Raw genomic sequence first — 18970 nt, forward strand, 5'->3', positions numbered from 1 at the left:
TCACATCTTTCTGTGTCTTCTAAATTTTTCCAGCCACCTATCAGGGCCTATCATTAATAAAAGAATTAAGAAAGCAATTTATAATGGATTTTAAATTATTTCCAATGCTTAAGTGCTACCTTACCGATTATTAATTTTAAAAAATTATATAGGGTCTTAAGATAAAATAAACTAATTTGCAGTGGTAGAATTGTAGACATCAGTGAGCGAATTGGGAATTTTCTCAAAGCCCCAGTTATATATTACTTGGGTAACCACCAATTTGATTTGTTAATGTAACTGGTCTTACACAGATATTACCTTGATCTTGGCACCAGCAATTTATAGGTAATTTCTGTTTTCCAACTCCATAATGAATTATAAAATTATCCAGAGAAATTTATGGACAACTTCACCAGAAGTTATATAATTCCCTATTGCACAGGGAATTATAAATTATCCAGCAGGATTCTATTGAAATCAAAAGGAAAATTGTGGGAAAGTGGTGAATGAAGTGATTACTGGGATCTTTCTTTGATTTTCCTATTCTTTACACTGTAAAGAACAAATTTGCAAAATTTTTTATTGCTTTAAAATACATGCATTTGTATTAGATTTAGATCCTTAGAAGAATTATATTTGAAAAACACATGTGTCCCATTTTTCTAACTAATGTTTATAGTTGAAAATCTGCCTGGTGCTATATAATATGTTATGTATGCTATATATACTTTTTCTTTCTTTTACCACAAAATGATTTATACATATTTATAGGGAAAATTTGAGTAATTAGAGTAAGATGCAGTTACATCCACAAGACCGTTATGGCAAGACTGACCTCAGACACTATTCCAGAAAACTTTTCTATATATAAATATTTCTTGGTGTTATTATTTCTGTTTATTGTAAATCAAATCATCCTCAAATAACTTTGGCATTAAGGGAAAGAACGTAGCGGTAGTGATATATTATGCTTCATAGGATATTTTTATTTCATTTTGGATAATTAAAATTCCATGGAAAGCTTGGCCATTTATTATTTTATAACAGTAGGAGGAAAAACATCTTTTGATGATATTTGAAATGAATAATATTATATGTGTAGGATATGAATATGGCCATTTTCTCTTGGTAATTTATTAAACTACATGTACTATTTATTACATGTGAAGTAGATACACAAATAGAGGCACAAGTATAGTCACCAGAAAGAATATGGCAAGCACATATACATTTGAAAGGCTATGACAGAAAACTGGAAATGTTGAATTCTAAATGTTCCAGTATCTAAGAAACTTTTGTCAAAGACTATTACTTTCAATTTTCTGCTGATTTAAGAGCTATTTAAAAGTTTGGGTTGAGGTTTCATTATAATATTGCTGTGTGGATCTCATGTTATTTATTGCTGCTGTTAGAATAATCTTAGAAGATGTACTTTATTATAATTGTTATTCCTGTTTAATTATTTTAAGAAATCTTTCTTTTTAATTAAATTTTTAACTTTTGCTTAAAAACTGTACATATTTATGGAATGTCATAATATTTTGATACATGTAGATATTTTGTGATGTTTAAATCAGACACTCTATCATTTCTTTATAGTGAAAACACAGAAAAAGTCCATTATTATAGCTTTTTGAAATATATAGTATGTTATCATTGTGTATAGACATCCTATTGTGCAATAGCACACCAGAATTTCTCACTCCTATCTCTAACTGTAATTTAGTATCCACTGCCTGACATTTCCCGCTGTCCAGTTTTAAATGAGTTTGTTTCCTTCAAATTTTAGATAGATGGAAATGCTCAACCTTATGAAAATGGAGTATGGTTCAATTTTAAATAATCATTGTAACATACAACAAAAAAGTAACTTTTAAGCTTTCTGTAACGTTACACTTAGATTTTTAGTTTGTAAAACTAAGGCCAGAAATTGCTTACATAAATTATTTTGTGTATTATGTATACTAATGAAACACTGATGGTAATATAGTAAAGTTATAGTCATGAAAAACTATGTGAGTTCAGGTCTTTCTAAATATTAATCAAACAAGCTTCTTTGGATTACTGAGTTGGGTTCTCTGCTGTGTACTAATGCTCCATGTTTGAAATGAATAGTTCATAAAATATTAATTAGCATCATATCAAATATATGTATAGCACAGACGCATAAAGGAGCAAAAATTTTGTCCAAAATTGTCTAATGACAGTAACATTACTAAGCTCAGATTTGGGAAGCTGTTGTTATAAAACACATGTTTATACTGCTGGTCGAATGATCACTTGCTTCCTGGGTAAACACTAAACATAAAATCAAGTTGTTATGAACTAACTTAGGGATATTGGTGTTTTTCTAATAAATTATGGATTTAGAAGATATGTCTTCTCGTAGGCAGAACCCATATATATCCACATATGAATGCCATCAAAATAGACACATTTTTAAAAAATCAACATTGTTTTGGTTATTCAAGAAGTAATGTTTTAAAACGAGGTAATTATTTATTAGCCTCATATTCGTTTTTTTAAATTTAAAATTTGTATTTAAAGTTATTTCTATTTAAATATTATTTCCCAGGAAATGCTCTTTTCCCCAAAATAAAATATTGTGTTTATTCAGCATTTACAGATTTAGTTAATATTTGTAATACAGTGTTTCTTTTATTTTTTTAAACCAGGACCATTACTTTGAAGTAAGATCATTGTTTTTGTCAGGAATTTGGTATACTTTGGTGTCAAAGAGTATTAAAGAAGAGTTAAATTAACACATTCATTTATTCCTTGATCTTAGATTCTAGGCCTTTGAGATTCTCTTTTGTTCCTTTGATAAACTGTTCTTGATTCAGTCCCTTACTGATCACTATGGTTATTTTTAAAGACAGCATGTAGTTAGTTACATTTTAGTCTATTTGTGTGTATACTCATGCTTTCAGATATTGAAGTATTAAAGTTATTACCTTTCTCGTCTTTACATGCCACAACTAGATCAAAATGTGTATTGGCAATTAATATTAAGAAGGCATCCATGGGATGCTAAGGTACCTTAAATAAAACCAACCATCTCCCTTTGAAGAGGCATGGGTAAATCCATCCTTTTGCTCTCTATCTGTGGATATTTGGACTCAACTAAAGTTCATTCTCCAGAAGTCTCTGATTAAAAACAAGGAGTAGACCTTCTTTATCAGACCTTCTTTAAACATGATAGCAGTGCTGATCAAATTTATATACTTTACTGTCTGCATTTGAGAAGCTTCTTGGAACATATCTGGTATGAGTCAGATTCTTTAAAAGCATAAAGTAGCCATTGAGTCATAATAGAAAACAAAAATGCTGTGTAAGAAAAAATAGGAGAGATGATTTGTATGTATTTGGTAATTGTGGATTTTATATATTGTACCTAATTCAAGTAGCTTCCTTGTTAGTGCAAGATCTCCAAAGTTCATTCCACCGTGTACCAGTCAGGAAATTCTAGAGTTGCTTTCCAAAAGCATTTACAGGACTCTCATCTTTATTTAATCATAGCATCTTCCTTATACTAAGTTGGTCAACCACATTAACTTTCCAGAATTGAGGGGTAACCTGAAACTGCAGATGGGATTTACTCTCAACAACACCTAGAAAACTGTTCTCAAAATACAGATGTTCTTCAAGGAGACTTTTCAGACCTCATAAAAATATAAAGTAATCAAAATTTTTATTATACTTAAAGGTTGACAAAGAGGACTGGGAGTGTGGCTCAAGTGGTAGAGCACTTGGGTAGCAGGTGTGTGGCCCTGGGTTCAATCCCAAGTACTGCAATAAATTAAATAAATACATTTGACAAAGAACAAAACCATACTGATTTTCCTTTCTATGAAGACAAAAATATCACACCCTTTGGGTAGTGAGGAAAATAGCACCCTCAAGGCACCCAAACTTCAGAGATGTTCACCTCTCTAACTATAGAAAAAAAGTGTCTTTTCTTTTCTCACGTATCTTTTTATTGGGAAAGTCTTTTTGAAGTAAACTGTATTTTGGCTTCTAATCCCAGTGTTAGAATTTCTGAATATAAGATTCTTCTGTTTGACATCTGTTATCAGTGTCTATACTTGGCCCATGGCAATCTTAAATACATACTACACAGTAGTGTCTCAGATACATACATTTTGTGAATTTAAAAATTGTTTTCTCTGTTTCATGGGGGGAGAAAATAGTTACAGTTCATTGTATCCTAAAGAAAGAATTGCTGTCACTAGAGTATTAAGGAAAAGTGTGTGAATTTTTAAGTGTTTCTGCCTCTTTCAGAAAAGTGTCTTTTCTGTATTCAACTTTATGGAGCATAGTCTGTAATAACCATATTTGGCTAACTAAAGTATGACAAAAATCTATGGAAGATTCAAGGTGAGAGGGGAGTACAGAAGAGCATGGACCAAAAGTCACAGATCATTGAGTCCATCATTGAGGCTGGCTACCACAGTGTATTTAGGCCTCAGAAAAATTCTGCACATCTCTTATTTGAAGGTCATGAAGTTTGTAGGTGATACCTTTGCTGATATTGGAGACAGAAACTACTTAAAAGTATGACAATTTGTTCATGCAGCAGAAATAGTTATGTAAGAGGAAAGATAAATCAACTATCTGATTTTCCTCTCAGCATCAATGCAGTAGAATTTTGTATGTTGAAATATTGTTTTCTAGTAATTCAGAGCTTTATTTTCTTGCTCCTTTCTTTTTGCTGGTGTATAGTTCCAAAAATCAAAGAATTGGTGTGATATTTGCAATAGTTGCACTTGGAAGAAGAGAAATATTTTGTACTGAACAGTTCATATTATTCCTAAATTTATAGTGTTTGGGGAGCAATACTAGGGTTTGCACTCAGGGCTTTACACTTGCTAGTTAAGAACTCTACTAAATAATCTATGCCTCAAGCCCTTAAATTTGTATTTAAATAGATACAGACATGAAATTTATGAAGCATGATAAGAATTCTTTCCATTGGCAACAAGATTAACATGAAATGCTAGCTATTTTGTTACTTACATTATGTATTTCTAACAAATCTTGAAGATTATTATTTTGGCAATGAAGATATGTGGCTGCAAATATTAAGATTCACGAATAAAAGAATACAAACCCTCAACCGCAATAAAAATGTGCATGTAGTTTCTAGAATTGAAATACATGAATATTTGGTAACAAATAATGAAATATTCTACAGCGTTAAACATTGACATGATGTCCTTTTAAAGAAAATATTATGTGCCCAATATATAGTCAAATATAATGATGCTTTTGGTGGCATTAACTGTACAGTATTTCATAAATAAGAAAAGAATCTAGATTTGGTAGAAATTATTTTTAAAAATTGATGATATAATTATCAACATGTATTTCAACAATTGATTATACAATGACCAACATTTATACTAGGGAACCAGTGGTTTTTGGCAATCTAGTATTCTTTAATACTGGCTTGACTAAATTAGGAAGTTATAAGAATTTAATGGTATATGTTTCTCCCCTATTACTAGAAATTAAAGCCAAGGCCTCACACTGACTAGACTCTACCACTTGAGCTATGCCTGCACTCTTTTGGTTTTGTTTTCGAAATATGGACTTTGCCCAGCATGAAGATGAAAAATGTATATATAATACTCTGTGTAAATACTTCCTTTATTATGTGCATAGGATATGTGCTTAATAATAGCTGCTCTCTGTGGTATAGTTATAGGAACAATGTGAAATAGCAAAAATAACCAATGAATTGGCCAGTAAGAAATCTTGTTATGTTCTCTCTCATTCAGTGATTCTTTATATGATGAACAAATTTATATCTTTCTGGTTATATTATGTAGCATGTAAAATAACTTTTATAAAACATAGAACTATTATTTTCTGGTGGGGTGATACTGGGGTTTGAACTCAGGGCCTTGCACTTGCTAGGCAGGCATTCTACCACTTGAGCCATGCCCCCAGTCCAAAAATCAATAAAATGTAATGCAAAAAAAATTGTTGCATCACACTTTAGGGGTTAGAAAATAAATATCTTTTATTACTAAATTCTCTATTAGAAAACACAATGGAGAATTAGTTCTTTATGTATTTTTACTTTAATAAGTATTCTTCCTCTTTCTGTGCCAGGGCTTTCCAGGTGACTTTGGAGACAGAGGCTCTGCTGGTCTCGATGGCAGTCCTGTGAGTACATTGCAAAGATCCAGCCTTGGTTCTAACATCATTTATACTCCACAGCAAGTGCCTAGCCATCCTTGTCATCATACATGTGAATAGACACTGACAGTTTCCACACCATTGTACATATTTTAATTTGTGATTTTTTTTCAAAATGGGAAACAAGCCAAAATACTTTGGATAACTCCTTCATAACAAACATTAAAGTTAATTATTTTGACCAAATTAAGTGTGATTATGTAAAATATTAAAAAATATCTGGTCATAATACCATCTTGCCTCATGTAAACAATGTGCACCTGTTATTGACCCACCTTATTTCTTAAGTGTTTTATAGAGAAGTCTTCCACTTTGGGATTATTCAGCTGTTGGTGTTCTGATTGGGAAAGAGTTTACCATTAAAATTAGTTTCATTACATTACCAAGCAATGATGATGGGTTTCTGTTTGTGGGCATTAGGTAGAGATAGCCTCACTTTTGCCTTCAAAGAGCATTTGATCACTATCCCCCCCGCCACCCCCAGCCTATACCATGCATACATTGTTTTCTTTAGATTTTAAAGTGAGTTAGAATCAAAATCCTTATAAGCCTAAATTAGAACAAGTTTCTACATTTAGACATGTGTAAATCAATATCATAAAGTTTTTAAATAGTTTTTTTTTATATTCTCTTTCCAAATTACAATTAGTTAGCTGATAAGATGAACTTAGTCAAGGTTTCAGTTGTTATAAGGCCTGGCAGATAAGAGTAGAACTTATTTCCAGATAAATTCTAAACCTTTCTTTTTAAAATCTGCTCTTTATTTAAAATATATCATAATTCTTCTTGAAGAGCATTTTGAGTCCTTAAATGCAAGAGTAAACTGGCTATAAGTTGTTAAAAAGTTGAATGGTGGTTTAGATAGAATAGTTACCATCTTTTTCTTGCCCATGATTCTGGTGAACTTCCGATTTCAAGCATAATGAAATAGCATTATTTAGGTTTTAAAAAATACTGTTTGTGTGCTTGCATACCTAGTGTGAAGCCATCTTACTTAATTTTTTGTCAACATATCTGTGAAGCCTATTAGGGCTGAACTCTTACAATATTAAAACTTTCTTTTTAAAATCTGCTCTTTATTTAAAATATATCATAATTCTTCTTGAAGAGTATTTTGAGTCCTTAAATGCAAGAGTAAATTGGTTATTTTTAGCTTGGTTTATAGTTCTCTATAATTCATACTGTGTCTGTTTCTAAATAATTTAAAATACAAAAAAGGGAGTTAGGACTTATCCCTGTACTTGTGCCATGTAAATGATGTAACACTAGTATATTATAATCTTTACAACAATTAAAATATATTATTTCTGCTTTATATATGAGAAAAATAAAGATTAGAGAATTTAAATAATTCAAAAGGGGTAATAAAAGTGTTTTAAACTACTAATGTTATTCTAACGCTATATGCTACGACCTGTCTTTTCATACAATATATAGGCTAGCTGTGTCTATAATATTGATAACCAATTATATTTATTTCCTTTATTACGTGCATAGGAGGCATAGAGAATTCTACAGCCTAGGGCAGGTGGTAGTCCTGGTATCTATGAAGACACTAATTATCTACATAGATTTGCCCTTTTCAGGAAGATGCATAAAAATAGGGTAGTTTCAGAAGTTAGCTGTAATAGGAGGTAAATTTTTTGTGTATTCACTTTTATAAATATTTATGTTCATGTACAGAAAATACCTTCAGTAGTTTGAAATTACATTTAATAAAGTTTGCACTTTTCTTTTATAATAGGGACTTGTAGGTGGCATTGGTCCTCCAGGATTTCCAGGACTTAGAGTAAGTAACATTTAATATTGTCATTCCTATGAAATATTTTATTGTATAATTTATATTTTTATATGTGATTTTAAAGCTTAGGAAAATGGACAGTTTTTAGTGTTCTTTTTGGATATCAACCTTGTTCAAATGTATGCTTTAACCAAATATGAAAATTAGACTAGTTGTGTAAATAAAAAATTTAATCATATTTTATGATTTTTATGTTGGTGGGAATGTAAATTAGTGCAATCACTATGAAAAGCATTATGGAGGTTCTGCAAAAAACTAAAAATAGAACTGCCATACTGTCCAGTGATACCAACCCTGGGCATATATCTGAAGGAATGTACTCCAAGATATAATACAGCCAGTTGTGCAAGCATATTTATTGCAGCACTATTTACAAAGCTAAGCTTGGAAGAAGCCAACATGCCCCACAACTGATGAATGGATTAAGAAAATGTGGTATATATACACAATAAAGTTTTAATTCAGCCATAAAGAAGAATGAAGTTATGCTGCTTACAGGTAAATGGCTGGAACTGGAGAAATTCACATTAAGTGAAGTAAGCCAGGCTCAAAAAGTCAAAAGTCACAGATCTTCCCTTATATGTGGAAGATAGACCTGTAAGTTAAATGTATATACAGATACATATATGATCATATAGTGAGGGAACAAAAATGTATTAGTGAGTCTGAGGGAACTATGCCAGGCAGGAGAGGGAAAGAAAAGGATAGAAAATAAAAACACTGAAACAACGCCTTGATATATGAATATAATATAATGTACTATACTGTAATCTGTTGAATATTAGGGGAGAATGGTATTAAGAAAATTAGTAAGTGATGGGGGGAGTTAATTTTATTAAAGCACTATATATATGCCTGAAGTATATATCAATATACTTTTAAAAAATGAAGGGCAGGAGGGTAAAAGAGGTCTTTTCTGGAATGGGAACCAATGGGAGGAGGGCAGGCATAAGGAAAGGGTGAATGAGGGTGGTGTATTTTATATTCATATATGAAAACAGAAGAGTGAAACCTGTTGAAATTATTCTAATTGGGGGAAGGGAGAAGAGAACAATGAAGGGGCTAAATCTAAGATTTATTATAAGCACATATGTAAATATCACAATGTATACTCCTGTACAACAATTATATGCTAATAAATAAGGAAAGAAAATTAGACTAGTTATATAAATAAAGAATCACATTTTATGATAAGCTAAAATTATTTCTATAGTTTTATATGTATGTATACACATATTTATACCGATATCATTAGAGGACCTTAGGGTTCAATTTCCTTGAAAGTGTAAACACAGAAGAGCCACTTTTGTCCTCTGAGTTAATCTTCCATACCATCCAATTTGGAGAGAGACAAACACATGAACAAAAACACATGATAACTGTAGATTTTAGTTCATGGAATAAAACTGAATAAATGGTTAGGAGAGCCATTCTGAAGAAAGGGAAGAACAAGACTTCACCAATGTCATTAAATATTTCAATGATTCATTTATTATACTGGAAAGACATGTGACTATCTGCTTAACCAGTTCAACCTTGAGTTTCATTAGGGTTTCTGATGAAGGCAAAGCACAATTTAACAAAAACAACTCTATGAAGCCAAAACAATGTAGTCCAAATAAATATGTTTCTGATATATATTAGATTATTCATTCAAGTGAACAGACTGATATTTACAATACAGGTTCATAAATATTTCAGTCAAACTTATCTGTGACAGGAATATAAATTACAGATATTTTACATAAATTTTAGGGCCCATATGCTTTTGCATTCAACTGAACTAAAGGTAGAAATGATGCCCATTTATAAAATATCAGTAGCCTAATGAGAATAGAATCTTAAAAGTAAGCTACAAATATCTTTACAAAGTAGATATGACGAGTAGCAGAGGTAAAACTTTCTTTAAAAATCAGTTTAGAGCTTGCCTTAACATATGAAGTATCCACTTAATTATGATATAATTAAAACTCCAAATTTTATGCCATAAATTATAGCCACAACAGTTTTAACCTGAATTTGAATAAAAGTCCTCTGACTTCAATTTTGATGTTCTTTTTCTTAACTAATTGCTGCAAAGCACAAGGTAACAACTTGTTCAAAGAAATATTTGAGTCAGGGACACAGTTATTAGAACTGTGGTAAAATTAAAGCAGGGAGAGTCTCTGGTAAGCAATGTTATTGTTTTGTCTATTTATCTTTCTCCATGCAGGTGGTTGTTTTTGTTTGCTTTGTAAGTTACACTAGTAACCCACCACTATGGTATGGTGGGTGTGGTTAAAAAGCCCAGTGTGGAACTCACAGTCCTTTCCACAATATGCTGATATTATTAATCAGCAGTGATTGTTGTTTTTAATATAAAGAACCAATGCTTTGTGTTAATTTTCTTAACTGTTAACTTGGAAGTTTATTATTTATGGCTGTGTGGGAGATTATTTTGCCTCTGGTACTGCATACCAGACACCTGCAACTAAACTCTCATACATGACAGTGTTTCTTCTAATCTGTTCCATCTTCTCACAGAAGAGGACGTGGTAGGTAGGAATATTGAATAACCTTCAGGTTCCCTTTATGAGCTGAAAACAATCAAGGATTGCTTTCAATGTGGTATCTATACACAATGGAATTTTATGCAGCCATGAAGAAGAACAAAATGTTATCATTCGCTGGTAAATGGATGGAATTGGGGAACATCATTCTGAGTGAGGTTAGCCTGGCCCAAAAGACCAAAAATCGTATGTTCTCCCTCATATGTGGACATTAGATCAAGGGCAAACACAACAAGGGGATTGGACTATGAGCACATGATAAAAGCGAGAGCACACAAGGAAGGGGTGAGGATAGGTAAGACACCTAAAAAACTAGCTAGCATTTGTTGCCCTTAACGCAGAGAAACTAAAGCAGATACCTTAAAGCAACTGAGGCCAATAGGAAAAGAGGAACAGGAACTAGAGAAAAGGTTAGATCAAAGAGAATTAACCTAGAAGGTAACACCCACGCACAGGAAATCAATGTGAGTCAATGCCCTGTATAGCTATCCTTATCTCAACCAGCAAAAACCCTTGTTCGTTCCTATTATTGCTTATACCCTCTCTACAACAAAATTAGAAATAAGGGCAAAATAGTTTCTGCTGGGTATTGAGGGGGGGAGGGGGGGGCAGAGTGGGTGGTAAGGGAGGGGGTGGGGGCAGGGGGAAGAAATGAACCAAGCCTTGTATGCACATAAGAATAATAAAAGAAAAATGAAAAAAAAAAAAAAAGGATTGCTTTCAGAAAGCCATAGTTTTTCGATACAAGGATCTCCCACACAACTTGTGATATGCCATGAAATAAATGGTGGTTCTTGGAAACTTCATACCATTCAATTTTTACTTTATATTTTACTGAGTCCTCTATAACAGATTTTTTTGATATGTCCCAATACTTACTATTTTATGATTTTTCTTTTAGAGTCACTGAAAAAGTAAAATAGGATATTGTACTTACAAAGTACCTTCATTTGAAAATGTCAAATTATACACAGTAATGTATCTACTGAAACAAAATTCAAGAATATTGTATTGCTTATGGACAAAATAATAGTATACAAATAGAAAACTTTTTGTTTATGAGATATTTTTCCATACTTAAATGGATTATTTCTGTATAATTTCCAAACAGAAGTGCTTTTGAACTGATCATAAGCGTTAAAGCTATGAACTTTGAATAAACTAGTCACTTTAACTGTCAGAACAACTGTTTCCTATTGACAGAATTTAAAATTACAAGCAGTGATGTACTGATGTTTCATATTTATTAAGCTGGAAAGTATTATCCTTTACTTCTAACATTACCATATATTTCAGGATTAAACATGTTGGGAGTAATTCATCTTAGTTATATTTCACAGACTTTAAGACTCATCCAAAAGTGAAGATGTCATACTTTCCATTCTGAAACTTGTATTATATAAATGTAGACTATTACAAATGCACTGCTGTATTGGGAGATAGAACCCTAGAGATTACTGTTTTGAATTTGTTTTTTTAAGATAATTAATTCCATCAGTATTCATTCCACACTTTATTTCAAAACTATTATGTGCCAGTTATGGTAATTCTAGGAAATAGAAAAAAACTGAATGGAGTGTAGTAGAAGTGCAGCCCAGTATTGGTAACTATATCTTCAAAGGCATTCATAAAGAGAAATGTGAAGCAGCTTGGTCTTCAGGATGAAGAATGACATAGAAACCAGGGCAAAGATAGTGAAGAAGGGGAATGAGACCTTGACAGAAAGTACTTTGGTCTCCAAACCATCATGGGATGCCCACATTTCCCCCCAAATTATTCTTGAAAATACTCCTGTTGCTCCTATTATCTTTGTTTTCTAGGAGGACATATTAAAGGAGATTTTCTAAGTCTCTCACTTGTAGGAGATGATACTGCTGGTACTGTTTTTGAGTAATTGGAAAATTAAATTGAGAACCTGAACATTAAACACTATGTCTTTTTCATCTTTGTTTTTTTAAAACTGTTAGTGTCTGAAGCATATTAGACTCAGTAAGTATTAAATGCTGGATAAATCAGATAATCCCAGAAAAGTAGAGCTTTTTGTCCCTAAAATCATGGTAAATTATCTCATTCTATAAATTTCAAATCATAAAACCAAATTATTACCATGCCTGGCACATAATAACAACAGCTCAACAAACATTTGATGAACAATGGATAGAATAAAAACTAAGACAATCAAGTGAAGTACTTATTAACTACTTCCTGGGAACATGACACTAAAATATTTCTGCCTGGTGTTAACTATTTGGAAAAATATTGCAAGACGAATGTCATGGACAACAAGTAGAACAGGAAACTGAAGGAAGGATTCTTGTGCACAAGACTAGTAGGAGAGGGGTTCAGGAAATAGGATGGATTGAACAAATGTTAAAAGCTTGATGTTATTTTAAAATGTGGGAAGGAGAAATTGTTGAAGAACAGGCAAAAGTGGGATCTTAGTGAGATAAACTACTCTGAGTTCATTTATCTTTTTTTTTTTTCAGTATTGGGGGTTGAACTTAGGACCTCACACTTGCTAGTCAGGCACTCAACCACTAGAACCACTCCACAACCCCTTTTTGTGTGTATGTGGGGTGGTTTTAAGATAGGGTCTCACTTTTTGCCTGGGCTGACCTTGAATCATGATCCTCCTAATCTCTGCCTCCAGAGTAGCTCGGATCACAGGTGTGAGCCACCATCTCCTGGCTAAATTCATGAATTTATTAATTAATTTTATCAATTCTCTGTGTAATCCTAGTGAATGTTTAACAACATCTTTCTTACTGCTTTTCAGGGCAGTGTCGGCCCTTCAGGACCAGTTGGACCTTCCGGAATTCCTGGCCCAGTGGTATGGTTTCATTTGCATCATGGACATTCCCCCTTTAATTTCTTCATGATGTCACAAAATGTCATCTTTCTTTTAGGGCCTTTCAGGGAAAAAGGGACTACCTGGAATCAAAGGTGATAAGGTGATTTAAATATTAAACTTTGTTATAGATATAATTTATCACATTCAAAAACAGAACTTACACAAAATTTTTGTTTTTACTTATAGGGTCTAATATGTATCGTCACTTATATTAACTTTGTTAGAAGTAGGAAAATAAGAGAAGTAATTCTTCTATAATTAATATTTTCTTTCCTGTAATGTAAGCATGTTTATAATGCAGACGTGTCTTTGTACAAAATTGTACTCTCCAGGGTGAACAAGGCATTGCAGGAGAGCCGGGAGAACCAGGGTATCCTGGAGATAAGGTAACATTTATCCATTAATTTTATATAAGCATAAAAAGGCATAAATTCAAAAGAAAGGATCACTCATTATTTTTAATCAGGTATTTTGTTAGTATATGGTATGAATATTGTTTTGAATTCTTGTTTAAAACTAATTTTTCTCACTTTTTTGGAGACCACCCCCATGAATGTTTTTAGTAGTTACAGATAGAGGTATATTTCCGTGTATGTGATGCAATAGCTTTCTTTCCCTCCATTGTTCTCTTCCCTTAGGGCACTGCTGGTTTGCCAGGACCACCAGGAATAAGAGGGAAGCCAGGACCTTCAGTAGGTTTGAACTTTTGCTTTGTTCTTTCTTATTATCAGTGTTCAGGCTGTTCCATGAGTCTTGATACTTGTTGATGTTACTAGAATATAGGAAGTAAGACATAAGCCTATTAGTCTTGCATTTTCTTTCTTCAATTTTAGAATGTAGCTGATCCCTCAAAATTTCTGCTCATATTTCATAGACTATTAGAATATTCTTATCCCAAGGCCAAAGGCAAGTTTCTTTGAGCCCTAAAGATCTTAGCTATATTTTTCCTCCTAATAATCTATTATAGGCATTATTTAAATTAAGCCATGGGCTTAAGTGCCTTAACTAATATTTTAATTTTTCCAAATATCAGTTTTATTAAGGAAACATTCTGGGGACAAAAGATAGCATGTTAGACTCTTTGGGTCCAAATATTCTAATTCCCTTTCTTTATACTAACCCTTGGGGATCAATTAGTTAAAAGAAAAAGACACCTCATATTGCAATTAACATAAAAATCCCCCAAATTATAAAACTAAGACTACTTAATAATTAAAATCATTATATAAAGTGAATAATACGTTGAGTCAAAATGTATCTCTGAATTTTAAAAGTGGTAATTATTATAGCTAACATTTACTGAGTGTGTACAAAATGCCAGGCAATATTCTGAGGTTTAAACATCTAATTTAATAGTTAAGCAATCCCATGAAGTTGGTATGATTATTATTCCTATTTTATATATTGAAGATACCGAGATACAGAGTGTTAACGCGTTTGCTCAAGGTCTCATAGACAATCCATAGATACCTGTTAGGTATTCCACAGTCTGTGCTCTTAGACACTGTGCCTACTGTTTTAGGGTTTAATATCTTAAGATATTTTAGATTTTTTTAAAAAGATTTTTAAGATTTTTCACTTAAGATTTTGATTATAACTATACAAAGGTGAATGTGGTTATAGATACAGAAATATAGGCTTAAAATAAGCATTAAGGATGTTATTTTCCTAAGCAATTTATTATATTACCACTAAATCCTCCTTCTCATCTCAGGATTATTTATTTTTACATCTCAGGAAGCCATGTTAAGTTTCAGAACTTTTATGTACTCCATTCTTTGTGACTTCTAACAGTGACAACATTTTATGTACATCTCTCAGGAGTTACTTAGCCCATCGAACAGTTTTGGGGACCTATTTATCTAATGACATGGTTGGTGGGTGACTATTTCTTTCAGTTTTTTTAAACCCTGAATTACTGGCAATTAACCTAACTAGCTATGCCCCTCCACCCCCCTGCCAACCTGCTGCAAGATTTTTGCCTTAAAGTTGAATCTCAGAAACTCCAAAGCACATAAATGAGCCATGAGAATAGATCATGAAGATAACTGACAAAAAACTTACATTTTTAAAGGGTGATTTTAAGCCACACAATAAGAACTTCTGATATTGCAAAGTTTGGCAAAGCTTTAAGACCCTAACCTTTTATATCTTCTTTTTTTATTTGACAATAAAAGGAAATAACATAATCATTAAGCCTGGTATTAAGTAATAAATGATTTCAATATTATTGTTTTATACTTTGCCATCAATTTCTTGAGAAAGCTAGAGTCAAATATGATATTTACATTATGTAAACTACATTAAAAGTCCTTACTCTTTGATTCAGTTTATATTGATAATATGTTTATAGCAGAAAAAAATCATTCATCTTTTGAGAGATCTCCATCTCTCAAAAGATGGATTATAATTCCAGCTCTCGCATTTGATCTGTGATGATCTTGGGCATTTAATCATGATGGGATTCAGCTTCTCGTGTTTAAAATAAAAGCCAGACCATATCATGTTTAATGTTCCTTATAGTCCTGTGACTACATCTCTCTTAGTAACACAGCTTGCCAATGTTTCTCTAGACTAAGCTAAATACACTTTCTTTTTTTATACTTTACCAATATTTCTCCAGTGTAAGCGAATAGAACCTCATTTTATATTAACACAGTGACTTAATTTTTTTTTCTTAAAAAATCACAAAAAATGCTAATGAAGTTCTTTTAGGGCCAGGTACAAGAGATGATGAGAATGAGGTTTTTCCTTACTCATTTCATACCTCCTGTACTATTCTAACAAAAATTTTAATATTAGTAAGGATTACATTGCTAGGGAGATAATTGACTTTTCTGTTAGTTTTCTCAAAGCTTTGAAAAATGCTTACTTTGAGCTAAAGATGGTTATAGATTCATGCATCAGCATTAGTAAAAAAACCTTTTCTTTGATCTCATACTTTATTTCCTTGTATCTTACTAATACAAAGGATATTTGACATGAAAACCTCTCTACTTAGTGGAGGACACTTCTATTTGCTGAAAAGTTGCTTATGCAGAATCAGTTATCATATTAAGAAACAAACTCTGACATTAAATTACAAAAGTTTAGTACCTACTAAAACATTTGTTTGCTATCATAGAAAAATGCCAAAGTCAAAAGGATGTCTTTCCTATTTTATATGTCCTAGTTTCAGTTTTCTATCATCAACATTTTGATGTTACTGATATTGTTTCCAAATGGATCTAAGTTGTAACATGAAAGAATACTTTCCAGATATAAAAAATGACCTGATCTGGAAGTTTTTTATATTCTGGAACAGAGATGCTTTTGTTCTGTAAGTATTTAAAAAAAAAAAAAAAACAGAGAAAACTACAACTTCTAAATACTCTTTCCTGCAGACAGAGAAAACATTAAATTATTATGTTCTTTCTAGTTTTAAACTAGAAGTTTCTATCATTTATATTTACTTAATATTACTCCATTGTTTGTTACTTGGAAACAGTTTTTATAAAGGAAAACTGACATTCACAGGAAAATTGCAATCCAAATTTTGCAATACAAAGAGCTATTCTGAAGAATGAATAAAATTAGTCTATAATTTATGTTTTTAAATATTTGTTGTTAATCAGCTTATCTAAAAACAAAGGCCTAGTTTATGTTAGTTTTCTTTGATGATTAGTTAGCTTTTCCTTTGGATTTTGCCACTAGAGGGCCCCAGTGAGACCCCCCCCATTTCTATCTCTTTAAGGGAGTACCTTTTAGATTCATTTACATTTTTAGATCAAGACTCCCTTATATATTGATTCTCATGTATCACAGTTTTCGTTTTTGTTAGATGTAAGTCTGAATAAACTCATATTTTAAAATGGGCCTTTGCATAATATTTCATTGCCTTTTTTCTTAGATTTGATATCAGTAGTCATATTGTGTCCTTTTTTCATGTTGATACCTCAATAGTAAGAATGGAATCAGTGTATATAGGAAGAAATTGTGCTTTAGTTCTTGGAAAATAGGTAATCTCATATTGTATCTTGGAATTTTATGTTATCTGAGGCCTATTTAAATCAAATTTGAAGCATATATATTATATATATATATATATATATATATATATATATGTAAAAGCTTAATAGGAGAAAGGTACAGAATTAATTAGTTATTCTTATGAAAACAAGAATGTCATTAGATGACTACCTTCCTTGTTCTATAATTTCATCTCGGGCTGGCAGGGTGGCTTAAATGATAGAGCACCTGCCTAGCAAGCATGAGGCCCTGAGTTCAAATCCCAGTACCACCAAAAGACCAAGTGGAACTATAATTTCATCTTTTGAGAGTTTTGCCAGCCTTCTCTTTCCTCTTCACCCCTGGCTTCATAACTTTAATATGAATGTCAAAAACTGGCTTTCAAAATTCTGAAGCCAAATTCTCAAAACTTTAATAAAAGGATCACAATCATGTAGAAATTTTAGGTATCAGCCTGGAAAGGAGCAAGGGTATGAAAATCAAGATTAATAGTTATAAATTTGACAACCATCTATAATGCTTTTCATGTGCCAGACACTGTGCTTAGTATTGTATGGATTGTCTCATTAAATCTCCACATGACTTTATGAAAATACTTATGTTATTATTCCTGTTTTATTGATTTTAAAAACCCTGAGGTTTAGAGAGATTAAGCAACAAGGACTTCAATCCGAGTCTTAGTTACTAAATCAGACCATTTACAGTATCAAAGGGGAGAGGATTTTTCAGATAGTCTTAGGACTCTGATTAGGAAAGCAATTCCTCATCTAGGATTCTCTACTTTGTTGGGTCAATCTTAATTGGTCTATCTCTAGGGAACACACATACACACACACACACACACACACACACACACACACTTATTTTCTTGATTTGAACATGTACCTGATTAACATGTTTATATCTCTTAACAGGAATAAATGTGTATCTTACATTTGTAAACACATTATTTAAATAAGCTTCACAATGCTGATGGTTACAAATTAAGTCTCTGACAAGTCAATGTGAGTTTGTCTGACATAATGTGTTAAATGCTGTTTGTTTGCCATATGTCTATTTCCTCTTTTAATTGTATTTATTGATGTTTATACTTTGGTTTTCCACTCCCCTTCCCTCTTTTTAGGGCCAGCCAGGTGACCCAGGACCCCAGGGACCATCTGGCCTTCCAGGACCAGAGGTAAAATATTAATAGATAATAAATTCAAAACAAAAATGTTGGAAATTAAATTTAACTGGTAAAACATGTTTCTACATAGTAGGCTTAAGAATGAGTCTGTTTAAAGTTTGTGTGTTTTGTAAGTAGTTTGAAGTAAATTTTTTCAGTCAGTGATTCTATGGATATAGAAAATTGAGCATCCAGAAGTGTTTCAGATTTGGGATATTTTTCAGATTCTGTAATATTTACATATAAATAATGAGATATAGTGGGGATGAGAATCAAATTGAAGCATAAATTGATTTATGTTTCACATACACTTTGTACACATATCCTAAAGGTATCTTTCTACAATATTTTTATAGCACCTGCATTTTGACTCTGACCCTTCATAGAAGTCAGTTGTAGATTTTCAATTT

The 18970-nt window shown here is 32.1% G+C and overlaps 1 protein-coding gene across 10 annotated transcripts in view; it reads left to right on the forward strand.

The window, feature by feature from the left end:
- Col24a1 (collagen type XXIV alpha 1 chain) overlaps positions 1–18970 on the forward strand; it is a 353893-nt gene that overhangs the window by 90547 nt on the left and 244376 nt on the right. For 9 of the 10 annotated variants that reach the window (XR_012449831.1, XM_074079547.1, XM_074079548.1 and 6 more), the window contains 7 exons: positions 6100–6153; positions 7931–7975; positions 13313–13366; positions 13443–13487; positions 13720–13773; positions 14026–14079; positions 18519–18572. Coding sequence is in view for 9 of the 10 variants with exons in the window: in XM_074079547.1 (XP_073935648.1) it covers positions 6100–6153; positions 7931–7975; positions 13313–13366; positions 13443–13487; positions 13720–13773; positions 14026–14079; positions 18519–18572 (360 nt within the window). In the remaining variant the exon portion in view is untranslated. The remainder of the gene's footprint in view (positions 1–6099; positions 6154–7930; positions 7976–13312; positions 13367–13442; positions 13488–13719; positions 13774–14025; positions 14080–18518; positions 18573–18970) is intronic. The other variant, XM_074079545.1, reaches the window with a different exon arrangement.

Source organism: Castor canadensis, chromosome 7, assembly GCF_047511655.1.
Source record: "Castor canadensis chromosome 7, mCasCan1.hap1v2, whole genome shotgun sequence".
Lineage (NCBI taxonomy): Eukaryota > Metazoa > Chordata > Mammalia > Rodentia > Castoridae > Castor > Castor canadensis.